Source organism: Artemia sp. Qi Xiang Cuo, chromosome 2 (assembly GCF_049724085.1).
Source record: "Artemia sp. Qi Xiang Cuo chromosome 2, ASM4972408v1, whole genome shotgun sequence".
Taxonomy (NCBI): domain Eukaryota; kingdom Metazoa; phylum Arthropoda; class Branchiopoda; order Anostraca; family Artemiidae; genus Artemia; species Artemia sp. Qi Xiang Cuo.
The window spans coordinates 27,732,307-27,749,472 of NC_142795.1; the positions used below are offsets into that span (position 1 = coordinate 27,732,307).

Sequence of the window (17,166 nt, forward strand, 5' to 3'; positions counted from 1 at the left end):
TGGGATAAGGTGGTGATGAGTCTCCTGTGGAACATCTCTCTGGTGGTGTGACATCACTATGGTTTGACATCCCAGGTTAGCCTACACTCTTCATTGACTCAGTCCTGATCAACTCCTTTCTTGAACGCAGCTATGGTTTGGGACTGGATGGTGGCTTTGGAGAGGCTGTTCCAGTAAGGGATAGCGCATACAGAGAAGAGGTGCCGGTGCTCACGTTGAGGGCAATGGGGGACTTGCAGCTTCTTTGCGTGACCTCTTGTTGTACTTGCGAGGGATGAGGAGAAAACTTGACTTGAGAGGTCGTTTTCTAGCAGTTTGCGAGTAGCGATTGCGTCTCCTCTCTTTCTTCAATAGACTAGGGTGGGGAGTGTGAGGGGTACAATGCGTTCCTCATATGGTTTGTCTCGCAAAGCTGACCTTTGTTGGTCGCCTTTGGACACTCTCGAGTGCTTTAATGTCCATTTTATAATGAGGAGACGCTAGGGTCGTTCCAAATTCCTGGTGTGGACGTACAATAGCTTTGTACAGCTTCTTGGCCACAGCCGCCTTCCTGGTGGTAAACGTTCTTTTTATGAGCCCTAGGACTAGGTTAGCTTTAGCAACTTGAGCTTGTGTGTGGCTGTGGAACTTGAGTTCGTCATCGACAATAACCCCCAGGTCCTTCTCATCACTTAGTGCTTCAAGTAGGTCATCTCCAATATGGTAAGGTTGTCTAGGATTGTCGTGTCCAAGATGCGGGACTTTGCATTTTGACACGTTAAACTGCAACCCCACTCAGATGACCATCTAAATAGTTCATCTAAATCTTCTTGCATTGTTGAGCGATTGGGGCTAATTTTGGCATGTCCTAAGAGCTTGCAATTATCAGCATACAGTGGCAGTGGGTTGTTCAGGTGAATTGTACTGTCGTCAATATACATGCTGAACAATGCGGAACCCATGATTGTGCCCTGTGAGACTCCACTAATGACAGGAATTTCATCTGAATAAACAGTTTTACCGGTGGCGTCGTAAACTACTACCCTCTGAGTTCTTCGTGTAAGAAAGGCTTCAATCCAGGCAACTACATCCTCCTGCACCCTGTATGCTTCCATTTTCAGGAGAAGAAGTTCATGCTGTACTTTATCAATGGCTTTTGCTTGATCAAGCGATATGATATCCACAGGAAGGCCATCATCCAAGAGTCTGGTCACTAAGTCATATGTTTCAATGAGGTTTGTGTCGATTGAGCGACCTTTACGGAAACCATGCTGACTTTTCGAAGGTGTCTGATTTCTTTCTAGGTGAGGGACCAGTGCGTCATTTATGATGCTCTCAAGGACCTTGCATACAACAGAAGTGAGACATATAGGGCGATAATTACTGACTTGGTCCTTCCTCCCTTTCTTGAAGATGGGCTTGATGTTGACCTGCTTCCAGTCACTTGGGAGCACTTTGGAAGTGAGTGACATCCCAAACATCACTGCTATTGGCTCAGCAATTTGTTCAGCTGTTTCTTTTAATAATCTGGGTTGTAGGTTATCTGGCCCAGCAGCTTTATTTGCATCCAGTCTTTTAAGCCTTTTCAGAACATCCTCTATACTTATATTTGTCATGTACACTGGTTCTCCAATTGGTTGCTCTGGTTAAGTGGGTGGAGGGTTTGCTATGAGCTGAGTGAAGAAATTTGTACCAAAGCTAGATTTGAGCAAATCTGCTTTTTCTTTAGCCCCTGAGGTCTTTGTGTCATCTTCTTTCATGAGGTCTGGGATATCACGTCTAGAGGGATTAGCTGCTGAGACATGGCGCCAGAACCCCTTTGGATTCTGCTTTGCGTCAGCTGTAATTGCCTCCTCGTGGTTTTCTACAATCTTTCGAGTCCAATTTCTTAGCCTGTTTCTGCATTTCTGGAACGTGTCATAGTGGTTTTTACATCTACACTTTACGTATTTGGTCTATGCTCTTTTCTTCTTCCTTCTAGTTCTTATGACTTCTTTGGATAGGAAGGGGAGTGTTTTTGGCAGGGGTGACAGTATACCCAGGTATGTTTGTTTTCTGCAGCTAGGACTACTGTCTTAAATGCCTCCCACCTTTTTTATATGTTACCACTGTCAACCACTCTCTCCCATTTTATCTTTGACAAGTTCTGCTGTATCAATTCATAATCTGTAAAGGATTTTTTCACTCTATCTCTTAAATTCCGTTTTATTTATGCTGCTTCACTGACAGCTTGCTTAGTTCTTTGACTGTTAAATAAAGCAATTTCATTAAAGTGAAAAAAAATTGTATAATGTAAACAGTGTTGCCGAAATTAACCAATTTTGGCATGAATTTCCAGCCTTTACTTTTGTTTATGCTGATAAGTTACCATTCAGTCTAAAGATTTTACACAGCTATTAGCCCTAGATTTTCTAAAGTGAAACGAATCTGTTATGTGAGGAATAATAGAAAGCTTCGCTATTTTTGTATAGTTAACTAATTTTCGCCCATTTCCTTACCACGGTTCTCTTCTTTCCAGTATCTTAAGGGGATTTCAAAAATTTGGAATAGAGAGAAAGTATTTGCTAACTTTAGATTTTTCTTAAAGGAGGGCCTCCGCCTGGTATGGGACAACCAATAATGCGACCACAAGTGCCATCATCGCTAGCTCCAGACCCAAGAATGCCCATTCAACACATGCCTTTGCAGGGACCACCTCAACATCATCCACAGCACCACTCTCCCGCCCCTGGACAACAGCCGCCATATCCTCAACCACAAGGACAGTATACTCAATCTTCAGCAGAAAATTTTCAGGGCCTACAGAGGGCTATACAAACTTTGGAGGATAAAGGCCTTCAAAATGATCCTAGATATGGTCAACTCCTAAATATTAGGAGCAAGCATCCTGAATACGTTAAAATGTATCCTTCTGGGCCTCCTAGTTCTGACCAGGTTGGTTTTTCCCTGTAACTTAACTTGTTTTTATAGTATACTTTAGTTTTTGAGGATTGAGGAGGTTTAAGAAAAGTAATAGCTATTATTTCTCTCACATGTTTCGTCTAAAAGTAATATGAAGTGGCAATGCTGCAGATGCAAAGTCCTTATTTTATTTTTCAGTAATATTTATTCTATTTGTCAAAATATCGAGTTAGTAAAGATAGAAACCTTAACTAATGCTATAGGGATGGCTGTCGAACAAGTACTTCGGCTTTTCATCTTCTGATTTTATTTAAAACATTCAAAGCTAAAAGAGAATGGAAACTAATTTCAATCTTTATAATTCTTTCCACCAACACCAAGTGTCCTTACTTGGATAGTTTGACTTTTTTTCCTGATTAACTTTCTGATGAGTCACTAATATTGAGCATGTCAATGGAACGAATCCTTTTTTCAGGGAACTTAAGCATTTTAATGCGTTTTATTATTTTTTTGAGTTTGTGAGGGGCTGATAAGTATGTGCAACAGTGTCAAAGAGATGGTTTACTGGTGCAAGGGGGAAAATGATTGGCTAAAACTGTAAAATAAGTATAAAAATAAGTATGTACAACAATGTCATAGAGATGGTTTACTGGTGCAAGGGGGAAAATGATTGGCTAAAACGGAAACGTCTATCATGTTTAGAGGTTTGTAAAATTCTTAAAATAGGCCTAAAAAATGACCTCGGTGTCATTTTACAAGCTCTCGACGAAGACCCGGGATTATGGTATAGAAATCACTTAAAATCTTTTGAGATCTTCAGGGGGACTGTAAAGAGCGCCGAATGTATTTTTCTATAAGGGTGGTTAATATTATCATTTTTTGGTATATTCAGGTCACGAATAATTGCCCAATTTTCTACTGGCAAGTCGGTAAAGTTGAAGCATAAAAATAGGAATGCTAGAGGTTGAAATTGGTTTAACACGGCAGAAAACCTTTGAAGATTTGTTTATATCATGTGCCATAGCCAGTTTTGCGTATACGTTAACTTAAGAATCCGCGGGTTTTTGAATGTATAGTATCATCAATATTTATGTATGGGTAAAAAATGTCAGTTAGTTGTTTTTTTCTGTTTTTTTTTTAGAACAAAAATTCTATTTACGAAAAAAAAAATCATTACTTCTATCAAACGTAGTTGCAGTGGTTATATGGGTATGTCTGGAATATGTTGCTAACAGTGAGCTTTTTAACCGTGATATTTAAGGCCTGGGCTGGATTGGCGGAATACAGAACGAATGGAAGGATATTCATGAATGCAAACCCAGCAGATAAATGAAGTAAATCCAGAACTTCTCAATGTTGAACTTTATTTTCTTCAAAATACCCTACTAAAGGTTTAACAGTATATTTGAAATTTTTGGTTACTTCATTTCAGTTTGTAAGACATAATTTCGGTTTGTTCTGTTCCTTAGTGTATTGTATTGTAAATTTCATATTCAGTTCTTGGCTGTTGGTTTTAACAAATATTATTGCTCGCTTTACTATGACATTCAACTTAATTTTTTATTAGGGCTATCCTGCACAACCCCATCCTACTCCACAGCCTGGGCAAGCACCGTCACCAACAAATCAACCTCTCCCGCCAGGAGCTGATAAAACTCATTTGAACTCGCATCAGATGCAGCAACTACGAGCACAAATAATGTCCTATAGACTGCTTGCTCGTAATCAACCTCTGCCGCAAAATATCGGTTTGATGGCTCAGGGAAGAGGTATTCCACAAGGACCTTCACAAGGCCCACCTGCATTTCAGCAAGAACAACCTTCACCTGGGCAACAAAATCAGTCGGTACAACAAGAACAGACTCCAGCACCCCAACCACCTGCACCGCCGTTAGTCCCGCCCAAGGCAAACAGAGTAACACCCCTTGCTAAACCTACAGGATTAGATCCTGTTTTATTGCTGCAAGAGCGTGAAAATAGATTGGCCTCCCGAATTGCTTTAAGAATTGAAGAGCTGAGTAGCCTTCCTACGTCAATGGATGATGATCTTAAAATAAAGGCAGAAATTGAACTAAGAGCTTTGCGATTGCTTAACTTTCAAAAGCAGCTTAGAGGGGAAGTTTTGAATTGCATGAAACGAGATACAACTTTGGAAACTAGCTTAAACCTAAAGATGTATAAAAGGACTAAGAGACAAGGTCTCCGAGAAGCCAGAGCTACAGAGAAACTTGAAAAGCAGCAAAAAGTAGAGGCTGAAAGAAAGAGGCGACAGAAACACCAAGAATATCTTTCTGTTGTTTTGCAACATGTGAAGGAGTTCAAAGAGTTTCACAGGAACATGCAATGTAACTATGATTTTTTTTTTATGCTTTTTTGTCATTTTATGGTATGTTCCTTTTAGCCATCATCTTGGAGATTGTTCTTTGTAGCCCTGGAATATCTGTGCAATACTTGGTTGTAAAAAATAAATAACGATATTTTAATTTGATCTGACCAACCGTGACAAAACTTCGAAAATAATAACTTGAAATAAATATAATGTAAAACGTTGTAACAAGAGAACAGGACTTCAGCCAGTGAAATTCAAAGAAGAAAAATATGTATAAAGGAATTTGCCTTTTAATTGGACCTTTAATCGCCTGTTAGTTAAAAAAAAATCAAGGCTGGTTATTTTCCTTGTAACGAAAAATGCTTTTTTAGACGTCTGTACATAGCAGGCCAGAGCATCATATTTTATTTATTTTTATTTATTTATTCTTTACATTTTCTCAATATTGGACAAGAATTTATTTTTGAAAATGCATTGGGTAAACTCCAAAAAAAGGATCAGTCGGTGTGAATGGATAGATATGAAATTAATGAATCCAATAATATAAGTACCTTGTTAGGTTGGTGCAATTTAAGCTGTAAGCTTGTTAAAAAGTGCATATTGTTGGACAACAGTGTGAAAAAAAAAGTTGTCTTCATTGAGTAAGGAGTTTTAAGCATATATATTAGCTTCAAAGTATTTTGTGAATTCTTCGTTGTCATCAATAAAATCTTTTTTCATTGTTTCGAAAAACCAGTAAGTAACAAAATAAACACAAACGCAGTTGTTGACAACTATGTGTGAATGATGTTAATTTATTTCAGCAAGACTTATTTTGTATGCATTACTAAAATTCGTATTTCTTACTGACTTCAACTTCAAAAATAATTTTAAAATTACTTAATTTGCTGAATTACTTATTTAGCTCTGATGTCGGAAAAAATCTTGTCTTGTGTAGTAATTAAATAAAAAAGTTCTTTTTTAACTGTAAGTAAGGAGCGACATTAAAACTTAAAACGAACACAAATTATTCCGTATATGAATGGGGCTGTCCCCTCCTCAACGGCCTCGCTCTTTACGCTGAAGTTTGACTCTGTCTCACTACTTTATTTTTTAAAACAATATAAAACTAGGTTAAAGAGCGAGGCGTTGAGGAGTGGATAGCCTGATGGGTAAGACTAAACTTGATGAAATTTATATATTTGAAATCAGCATGCAAATCTGATTCTTTTAATGTATCTATTGGTATCAAAATTCCGTTTTTTAGAGTTTCGGTTTGCTCCTTACTTACAGTTCGTTACCACGAACTGTTTGACAACAAAAAGCCATGCACAAAATGATACCTAATTATTTTTCCGTTCGATAGTTTGTATATTATAATCAAAACTAGCTATATTTCTCTCCCCGACATTTGTTTTGAGTTTGAGATATGCAAAAAGTTTGTTTGACGTTACTCCGACGGTAGTGACCGAAATGGCATACGAGGCACTCGCACGTCAAATACTTGACCAGGAGTCTACTTTGCGAGTACGTGTCTTTTGCGAGTCTTGTAATCCATTAAGACTGACTTTTTTGCGGCTAGGTAGGGGAGGAGGAGGTCCAAATACAAAAAGCGTCATTCTGGTCAGAAGTCTTTTAGGAAGGTGAATACCCCTCAAACAATTCCGCAAGTTCAGCCCTTTTTGCTCTACGTTTTTGCTTCGCTATTTCTGTTCTGCCTTGCAAAGAATTTTCATTTTCAAGCAATAATTTTTTTCAATGTATGAGCATTTGGCTGCTTCAACAGTGAGTCCGTAAAAACTGATGTTTTCTTGAGTGTTTTAGTATAGGATAAGTTCTTAATTGTGGTTTAGTACATAGCTGTTCAAAGTGCTATTTAAAAAGTCGTTAATTACTCAACAATCAACAAGTTTTGTCATTTTTAGGGTATTCGACTTTTTTTTAAGAATTTTCTTGGGAATATGCAACAGTTAGTCAAATGCTTTGATGCTAGAATACTTTTCGAGTTTTCAGAGTGTTACAATGGAGTAGCGAGAGAAATAGCTGTCATATGAAACTTTTCAATTTTTATTCAAAAGCACAAGACACGAGTATATTTTATATCGAAATTTTTATCATGTAATTTTAAGATGTAAATATTTAAGCCAATTTCAAAGTCACTAGTAATTTTCTGTTCTAAGGGATTAAGTTAGGTTATGCTAATTATAACAATAACATTAATACTAATTATAATAAGAAAATATGTATAAAATTTTACAATGAAACAACCTCTTTGAAAATCAAGTATTTTGCAATAGGCATCAAGACATGGCTAATTGTAGGGAAAAAGCCAAGACAGATAGTCCGAGTAATTGAGAGACAAAAAGTAACATACAAATCCATAGAACTATTTTAATGATCGTCTAAAATTGTCCGAGTCTTCATATTCAAATATTTAATATGTAGAGTGAAGATCAAGATTCAAATTCTGATCATGCTTGAAAAGCTTTCTAGGAAGGTTTACTAGTCTATTTTAAAATTGTATTAATTACTCATCCAGAAATTCCATTTCGTAACAGCTATATTGACTTTTCTCCATAAAGTAATATAAGCGTACGCAGGGTTGTAGTGCTAAAATTACCAGTGCCGGAGCTGTAAATTACCGGGGATCTGGGGGGTATGGAATGCCCCTCAGTGAAACGTGGGTCTCTCCCCCGGAATTTTTTTTTTTAAATTAACTCTTTCATTTTCCCATTTTATTTAACCCTTTTTTTATTTAACCCTTTCAACACTTTTTTACGCATTCTGAAGCCAAACCATACCAGATGTATAACCAAATTTCAGATGTGTTTTATTATAAATTTTAATACTTAAGAGTTGTATGTGCGGTACAGGGTTTTGAGCTAGTTATATTTAGCTTTGTGTACTTGATCTTCAAGGGGATTCTAACTTTCTTTATTTAATAATAAGTCATTAACATGCTAAAATTCTTTTAATTTTTAAAAATGATAATTCCCTAGATAATTTAATACGCAAAGCTAAATATGATTTTATAATCTTGAACACCATACAAATATTTAGTTGAGCTAGTTAGTTACCGCTAAAAATTGACCTGCTCAAATTCACGTACCATACACAAACAATGCAGTCCTAACTGGTTCTGCGGTTATATTAAATAAAAAAAAACAAGTTTTTTAAACTGAAAGTAAGGAGCGACATTAAATCTTAAAACGAACAGAAATTATTCCGTATATGAAAGGGGCTGTCCCCTCCTCAACGCCTCGCTCTTTACGCTAAAGTTTTTTATTGTTTTAAAAAATAAAGTTGTGAGACAGAGTTAAACTTTAGCGTAAAGAGCAAGGCGTTGAGGAGGGGACAGCCCCTTTCATATACGGAATAATTTCTGTTCGTTTTAAGTTTTAATGTCGCTCCTTACTTTCAGTTTAAAAACTTGTTTTTTTTATTTAATTTCGGGTCGTTTTTTAGTTAATGCAGCTTTTATTTTGGCTCACCGTCATTGAATAAGTAAAAAAAATTTTCATAAAAATTTTCCTCTTCTTTTGCTAAATGGCTGTCTCTAAATTTAGTTCTGACGTAATTTACAAATAAACTTACCTAACGAACTTCTATATTTGTATATTTTTCTTCTGGCAAAAAATACGTTGCAGATATAGTTGCAGATTTTTGCAGATATGAGCTTGAAACCTGTGTCATAGGGTTTTCTGATACGCTGAATCTGACGGTGGGATTTTCATTAAAATTCTTTCACTTTTAGGGGATGTTTCCTCCCTCTTTAAAAAATCAGGTAAATTTTCTCAGGCTCGTAGCCTTTGATGAGTAATACTAAACTTAATAAAATTTATATATTTAGAATCAGCATTATAAGCCCATTCTTCTGATACATTTATTGACATCAAAATTCCGTTTTTAAAAGTTTCGATTGCTAGTGAGCCGTATCGCTCCTTACTTACTGTTCGTTACCACGAACTGTTTGAAAAGCAAAACAATCTAAACGAATAAATGAGAATGATTTGAAATTAATGTAATAACCGGCTGTAAATTAGATATACAGAAATAATTTTAATCAATTTTAATGCAAGTCCAGAGTGCTTCATGTCTTCTGCCTCTGTGTTTTTCTGACTCTTGGCTAGTCGCGTCCGAGTGTCATCAACAGCACGATGAGACCTTAACCAGGTTTTAACATAGGGGTCGGGGTCCCAAGATGTCAAAGGAACTCTAAAGCTTTATAAATCAAACAGTTCGTGGTAACGAACTGTAAGTAAGGAACGACCCGGCTCAATGGTAATCGAAACTCTGAAAAACGGAATTTTGGCACCAATAGATACATAAAAAAAACTAGATTTTAATGCGAATTTCAAATATATAAGTTTCATCAAGTTTAGTCTTACCCATCAAAAGTTATGCACCTGAGAAAATTTGGCTGATTTTAGGGAAAAGGGGGAAAGACCCCCTAAAAGTTATAGAACCTTAATGAAAATCACACCATCATATTCAGCGTATAAGAGAACCCTACTGTAGAGGTTTCCAGCACCTATCTACAAAAATGTGGAATTTTGCATTTTTTGCTAGAAGATAGATCACGGATGCGTGTTTATTTTTTTTTTTATTTATTTTTTTTTTTTTTTCAGGGTTGATCCTTGATCGTATCGACCCAGTGGTCCTAGAATATCGTGGGAGGGCTCATTGGAGCGGCAATTAAAAGCTCTAGTGCCCTTTTTAAGTGACCCAAAAAATGGAGGGCAACTAGGCCCCTTCCCACTCTTATATTTTCCCCAAAGTCATTCTATCAGAATTTTAAGACAGACATTTTGTTAAGCATGGTCGAAAATATGATAACTATGTCTTTCAGGCTGATTTGATCCCCCAAAGTCCCCGGGAGAAGGGCTGAAAGTTATGAACTTTACCCAATGTTAACACTTAGTATTGGTTATTGGGAAGTATACAGACGTTTTCAGGGGGATTTTTTCTGGTAGGTTGGGGCGGTAGGGTGGGTTGGTCGGGGATTGTATGGGAGGATCTTTCCATGAAGGAAGTTTTCATCGGGGAAGCGACATTGCTATGAAGGGGATGTTGGATTTCCCTGCATTATAAAAAAAAGATATCATAAAATAAATAAAAAAAAAAAACAAGTTTATAGACTGAGTGTAAGGAGCAACATCGAATCATAAATAAAACAGAAAATATAACGTATTTGATTGGATTTGCCCAATAGCCAATGCCTCACTCTTTAAACCAAAGATTGTTAAGTTTTCACAGGAGCCATTTGTTCTAATTAACTCCCTTTGTGATTAAGGGGTCATTTTTAAAGAATTGGAACAAAGTTAGAACTTTAGCTTAAAGAGCAAGGTATTAACTAGGGGACCAACCCCCTGATATACGTATTAAAAATATATGAATATAGAATTTTGTTACGTTAGTTAATTCGTAAGTTACGTATATTTATTACTAATAAAAACGTTCGTAAGTAAAATTAAATAAGTTTCGAGAGAGTCATTTAACCAAAAGAAGTAAAACTAATCTGCAAAGTTCGTTTTAATTATTCATGTACGATGAGCCAAAATCAAAACCTGCATTAATTCAAAAACGTTCAAAAATTAAATAAAAAAAACAGGATTTTTTTAAACTGCAAGTAAGGAACGACGTTAAAACTCAAAACGAACAGAAATTATTCCGTATATGAAAGGGGCTGTCCCCCCCTCAACGCCTCGCTCTTTGTGCTTAAGTTTGACTTTCTCACAGCTCTATTTTTTTTTAACAATAAAAAACTCTATCGTAAAGAGCGAGGCGGTGAGGAGGGGACAGCCCCTTTCATATACGGAATAATTTTTGTTCGTTTTAAGTTTTAACGTCGTTCCTTACTTTCAGTTAAAAAAAACTGTTTTTTTTTTATTTAATAAGAGAGAAGAAACGTGTGAAACAGTCAGCAGGTTCCTTGTTGGAGTCAAAATAATGTTCATTAGGCTGAACCACGTTCACACTCAGCTGAACTATAACTGACCAACTTAGTGCAGTTAGTCAGTTCTATACTCTCTGAAAGAGTACTTCACTTTACGTTCATCAAGTTTGAATCTTTTACACAAACTGCGTATTTCCTCTTCACTAAACGTCACAGGAATTTCTGTCGGCCAGTAATCTGTGTCCAATACTTGAAATTCATCTAATTGTTTTTTGTATGCCTCTTCATTCTCTCCATATGTGGTAAACAGACGTCTGTTGAGGTTGTTTGCCACATTTGATAGTAGTTACAAACTTGTCATTTTGTTTCAATGTAACAGAGTCAAAAATTCCTTCCTTTATAGCTATCTTAGCCTTAAAGGTTCTTGTCCCTGGTTTCTCCTTCACTGATTGGATGTATCTAATAGATCTTCTAATAAGTTTGTCTGATTTTACATTTGTCATTGTACAATTTTGAAATCTCTCTGACAGTGTTGCGAGCTCACAAAGCATGTCATATGACGGCTAAATCAAACAAGAACTGGTTTCAGGTTAGTCGATTTAAGAGGCACTTGAAAGTGCTTCTTGATGATCTGTTGATGATCTGGTTGTATCATCTTTACAAGAGGAAAAGTGCGCCGCCAAGGCACTGTAGCCACACGAAACTGTAGTAACAGTTCTACATGTGCTAGCCACCCATCTTGTGTTAAAACACGCCCTATTTTGTTTTGTTGCGCCCTTAGTTTGGATGTACATTCTGTTAACTGGCGTTGATTTTTAGGAGATAAACTGTACACTGTGTACAATTTGTCCATAAAGGATTGGAAGTGGTTGACTCATGATACTTCTTCTACAACGTCAGTTAGTGCAAGCTCTATTCGGTGATTCATACATTGCCAAATAATTCAATAGGGAAATTCAGTTAGAAACTTTGCATATACGCCAGAACGTTTTCCTAGAATTACATTGGCTCCATCACTAGTGAAGGCAACCAAGTCTCTTTTTTTTTTTGTCATGGTCAAAACCATATTTATTGAGACTTTTTGTAAATGCTTCAAATAGTTTCCGCTTTTTGGTCTGAAAGTTCTATTAGATCTAAGAGCAAGGTTTCTGGATCTTTGTTTTTGTTAGTTTCACACTTCACATAAACTATTAAAACTGACTTAGAGCTTAAGCTAGTGGACTCGTCTAAGATTATGAAGATCTTACCTCTCTCATTCTTTATTTTACTTGTTATTTTAACCTTCATTTCTTGGGTAATGTGATCTGTAATCGTAGTGGCGCTATAACGGTAATGTAGCCCAATTTAAATATTGACACGATTTAATCGTTATAGTTCTAAGAAATCGAAATGATCCAAATGTGGTCGATCATTTTTAGCCAAATAATTAGCAGACCTAGAAACTGATTTAGTTGATCCTTTTTGAGTTTCATTGAAAGCGTCACAAACTTTCTTTTGACTGCTTTTTAGAAGTTTCAATTATTTTTTGTGCTGCCAAATGAGTTTGTGATTGCTTGTGTTCAATAATTTTTTTACGTAAAGGTTTCACCTGAGCATCTGTTTTGGAGCCATTACTCTTGATGTGATAGGAGCACCATTCATTGGATAAACAAATGTGCTTGGGTTTAAAAGCATCTAGGCTGGATAAATCGCTTCATATTTTGCAGCCCTACTTTCCATCCCTACAGGGTAACCAAGGATAAGCTTCTTTTTTCTTACACCACATGTCCATTTTCCAAGCGTCTGGCCAGTCGTATTTGACTCATTGTCTTTCAGCTTCCGAATTTGTACTTTCAACACATGTAGGTTCTTTTGCTTCAGACGTCACCGCTTCACTTTCATTGTCATTGGTTTTGTTATGAACTTCTGAGGCTGTTTTATTAACAGATCCTCTGTTAAAAAAATAGATAATGGATTATTGTTTTTGACTAGTATTTGCCATTTTAAATCAATAATCATAAATAGTCCACCAGTAATCACAAACACTAACACTATCACTAACAGCAACGATTCCAAATGCTAGAACGTAACTGTTAGGCCAGAAGTCTCGCGCAAGTAAGTGGTGTGAAGTCAAAGCACAGTGATGCTAGTGCAGGTTCGTGTTTTACCCGCGCGAGCGCGAAATACTAATAAACATTCCCGCTGACGGAACAAATCAGTACAGCAACGCCGCTCCTCCCTCAAAAGTGGTGCCGGTGCGTTGCACCGCTCCGCTCCGGCTCCACTACAACCCTGAGCATACGTAACGTAAAATTGTATGTAGAGCTCAAGTCTACTTGTTACTGCCTGCCTTAAGGGCTTTATGTCCTGTATAGACTCGCAACGTAAAGTCTTTAAAGATTTGACTTCATAGAAGACCCATTGCTTTTAGAAATTAAACAAATAAAATATAAAAAAATGGGTATAATATTTTTAATAAGACAGTAAAAAAAGCTTTTGATTATAAAAAAGGTCCTAACATGTTGATTTCGCGTCCGGAACCTTTTATCAACACAAAAAAACTACACTAAATTAAACAGAACATAAATAAAATAAAAGGCACAACAAAATTACAACGAAAAACAAACAACTCACATATTAATAATATCTAATGTGTCAACTGTTCGTCACTTCAAATAGCACGAAAATCAAATAAAATTAGGATAACTCTGCAGCAGCAGAGACGCGATTTCTTTTTGGTTTATTAATTCAATACATTAATAATATCCAATATTGCAACTGTCCCCCGTCAGTTGAAATATCAAACAACTCTGCTGCATAGTTACTATTATCTTGTTTGATTTTCGGGCCATTGATAGTGATGAATATATGACATATTGGATGTTAATAATAATGGAAGTTCTTTTTATTTTTCGTCAATGTTTTTTGTTTGTCCTTTTGCCTTTTATTTTGCATGTTTTGTTTAGTTCATTTTTTTTTTCGTTCCTGACGTGAAGTCGAGCTATTTGGCCATTTTTATTATTAAAATTTTTTTTTTTAACTGTCTTATTAAAATATTATACCTGTTTTTCTGTATTTTATTTGCTTAATTTTTAAATGGAAAGGCAATGTGGTCTGAGAGAATTATTGATTGTACTGATAAAACACCTGTCTAATTCACTGCAAAGATTTCATGTATATGGCAAGAAATCACTAGAATTTATGCTTATTTCTGTAAAAATCTTTCTAGCTAAAATCTCTCGTTGTAATCGGGCAATTAATATGCATCATATGAATGCTGAACGTGAGCAGAAGAAGGAACAAGAAAGGATTGAGAAGGAGCGTATGAAAAGGCTGATGGCAGAAGATGAAGAAGGATACCGAAAGCTGATTGATCAAAAGAAAGATAAACGCCTTGCATTCTTACTCTCACAAACTGACGAATATATTGGAAATCTGGCTGGTAAGCTCTTTATTTTCTCTTGTCAACGCTAATTCTATTAATAAGACCCTTAGCAATGCTAATTGTATTACATTGGAATACAATTGTCACTGCTAGTTGAATATGTTGGAAATTTTGCCGGTAAGCTCTAATTTGCTCGGGAAGGCGTCATAACATCTAACCGTCAGGAGCACCAATGTCAGGACATCGACAAAAAAATCCGTCATAACATCGATAGAAATCCTTCAGAACCACTAACCGTCATAACATCTAAAATTTTAAAACTTTAGTTTTTTGGGGTTTAGGGGGGAAAAGGTACCTAGGTTAGGTTACGTATTTAATATATGCAATGCTTTACCCCCACACCCTTGATGTGCAAATACATAGCAGAAATTTGTTTCTAAACTGTTATATACTTAATACTATTATATAAACTTATAAATTTTTTGTCGATGCTATGGCGGTTAGTGGTTCTGACGGATCTTCATTTTAGATGTTATGACATTTAGTGCTTGTGACGGTTAGTCGAAGTGGTAGCACCCCATTTGCTCTTGCCAATGCTAATTGTATTAATAAGACACTTATCAATGCTAATTGTATTACATTGGAATACGATTTTCAATGCTAATTGAATGTATTGGAAATCTTGCTGGTAAGGTCAAATTGGCTCTTTTCAATGCTAATTGTAGTAATAACACACTTGTTAATGCAAATCGTATTGTAATAGAACACAATCGTAATTGCTAATAAAATATATTGGAATTATTGCTGATGAGCTCTAGGTTGTACTTGTCAATACTAATTGTATTGATACCAAACTTGTCAATGCTAATTGAACTGTATTGGAAAAGATTTGTCAATGCAAATTATATTAATACTTGTAACACGCTTGCTGTTTGGATATGTTGGAAATCTTGCTGGTAAGCTCTAATTTGCTCTTGTCAATGCTAATTTAATTGATACCAAACTTGTCAATGCTAATTGAACTGTATTGGAAAAGATTTGTCAATGCAAATTGTATTAATACTTGTAACACGCTTGCTGTTTGGATATGTTGGAAATCTTGCTGGAAAGCTCTAATTTGCTCTTGTCAATGCTAATTGCATTGATACCAAACTTGTCAATGTTAATTGAACTGTATTGGAAAAGATTTGTCAATGCAAATTGTATTAATACTTGTAACACGCTTGTCAATGCTTTTGTCAATACCAATTGCATTGTATTGGAACACAATTGACAATGTTAATTGAATATATGGGAAATCTTGCCGGTAAGCTCTAATTTGCTCTTGTCAAAGCTAATTGTATTAATAATGCACTTGTCAATGCTAATTGTATTATATTAGAATAAATTTGTCAATGTTAATTGAATATAATGGAGATCTTGCTGGTAAGCTGTAATTTGCCCTTGTCAATGCTAATTGTATTAATAACACACTTGTAGCGTTGCCAGTTTCGTATTATGGAGGGTGGGAAATTAGACTGGACCGGGATTTATATATGCAGGGGGAAGGGGGCTTGGGAAAATAACTAACAAGGGAAATAGCGAATTAGAGCCAATAATTAGATAATTAGAGCCAATAGAAAAAACTGAACTTATTTGTCAGTTATAAGATCCGGACGTGCTGAACCCTGAAAGCAAAAATTTAGACCTTTTGAAAGTAAACGAATATTTAAGACAGTATTTACGACTTCAAAACGACTTTAACAATAGAATAAGAAACTGTAGTGACCCCCTAGGTGCCCCCGGAGAGCCATTGTGCTATAATCCCTCTCCTTGAGGGCGCCACTTATGTTAATTGCCCCGCCTATTATTTGACGAAGTGTCAGATACAACCAGTTGTCTAATATTCAATTTATTCTAGTTCAAATCGTGTTAGTGTCATGAATTACTGAGAGAATTGTTTCTCTCAAAACCGAGACAGAAAAAATATCTAAATAGAAAAAAATACTTCTCAAACAGCAAATAATTAATTGTGTACAAAATTTTGACAATTAAGTCAATTTGGCTCTGTACATTTCATTGTTCATCTGTAAATTATATTATGTTATATGGAATTCAGCTAAAAGTCGTTAATTTGAAATTTATCATTTTCTCTGCTTCTTCTTTTTATGCTTCTAAATATACATGCAAAACAGTTTGTGAAATTAAATTTTTTGAACAAAAATCGACAATTCTTGTGAATGATTCATGCAAGTAGCATGTTTCTTTTTTAAACTATTGGCTGGAAAGAAGTGATAGAACAAATCCTCCCTTTTTGTTTTGTTTTTAACAAAACAATTTTTTTTTCTAAGTTTTTCGACTTTAACGGAAATGTATTATTATATATGTCGTTTCATGCTTAATCACCCCTTTTTCAAAGAGTTATGTTTGATAATTATTTTATTTATGGTACACTAAATATAATTATTTGCACCATTATTCGGTTAGATAACGTTTGGGGTTTCACCAAATGCATCCTCTTTTGATTTATCGCGGCTGACTTGCGGTAAGTCGGATACTTGTCAACAATTTGCACCTTCTCTTGTAACTTCAAACTCTATATCGTTACCCATAAGGTGCTCAGTCCACTTTTAGTGAGATTAATTAAAAAAAAAACTTCTTCCACAAAATAAGCTTTTCAAAAAAAAGTCAAGAACTCCATTAAACCAAAATGAACAAAAATAGAATCACATAATCTAC

General features: G+C 35.7%; 1 protein-coding gene across 1 annotated transcript in view; it reads left to right on the forward strand.

Moving 5' to 3' along the window:
* Positions 1-17,166, forward strand: part of brm (ATP-dependent helicase brm) — a 134,781-nt gene that overhangs the window by 13,058 nt on the left and 104,557 nt on the right. The window contains exons 3-5 of the mRNA XM_089100070.1: positions 2,567-2,913; positions 4,448-5,225; positions 14,293-14,505. Of these exons, the coding sequence (XP_088956196.1) occupies positions 2,567-2,913; positions 4,448-5,225; positions 14,293-14,505 (1,338 nt within the window). The remainder of the gene's footprint in view (positions 1-2,566; positions 2,914-4,447; positions 5,226-14,292; positions 14,506-17,166) is intronic.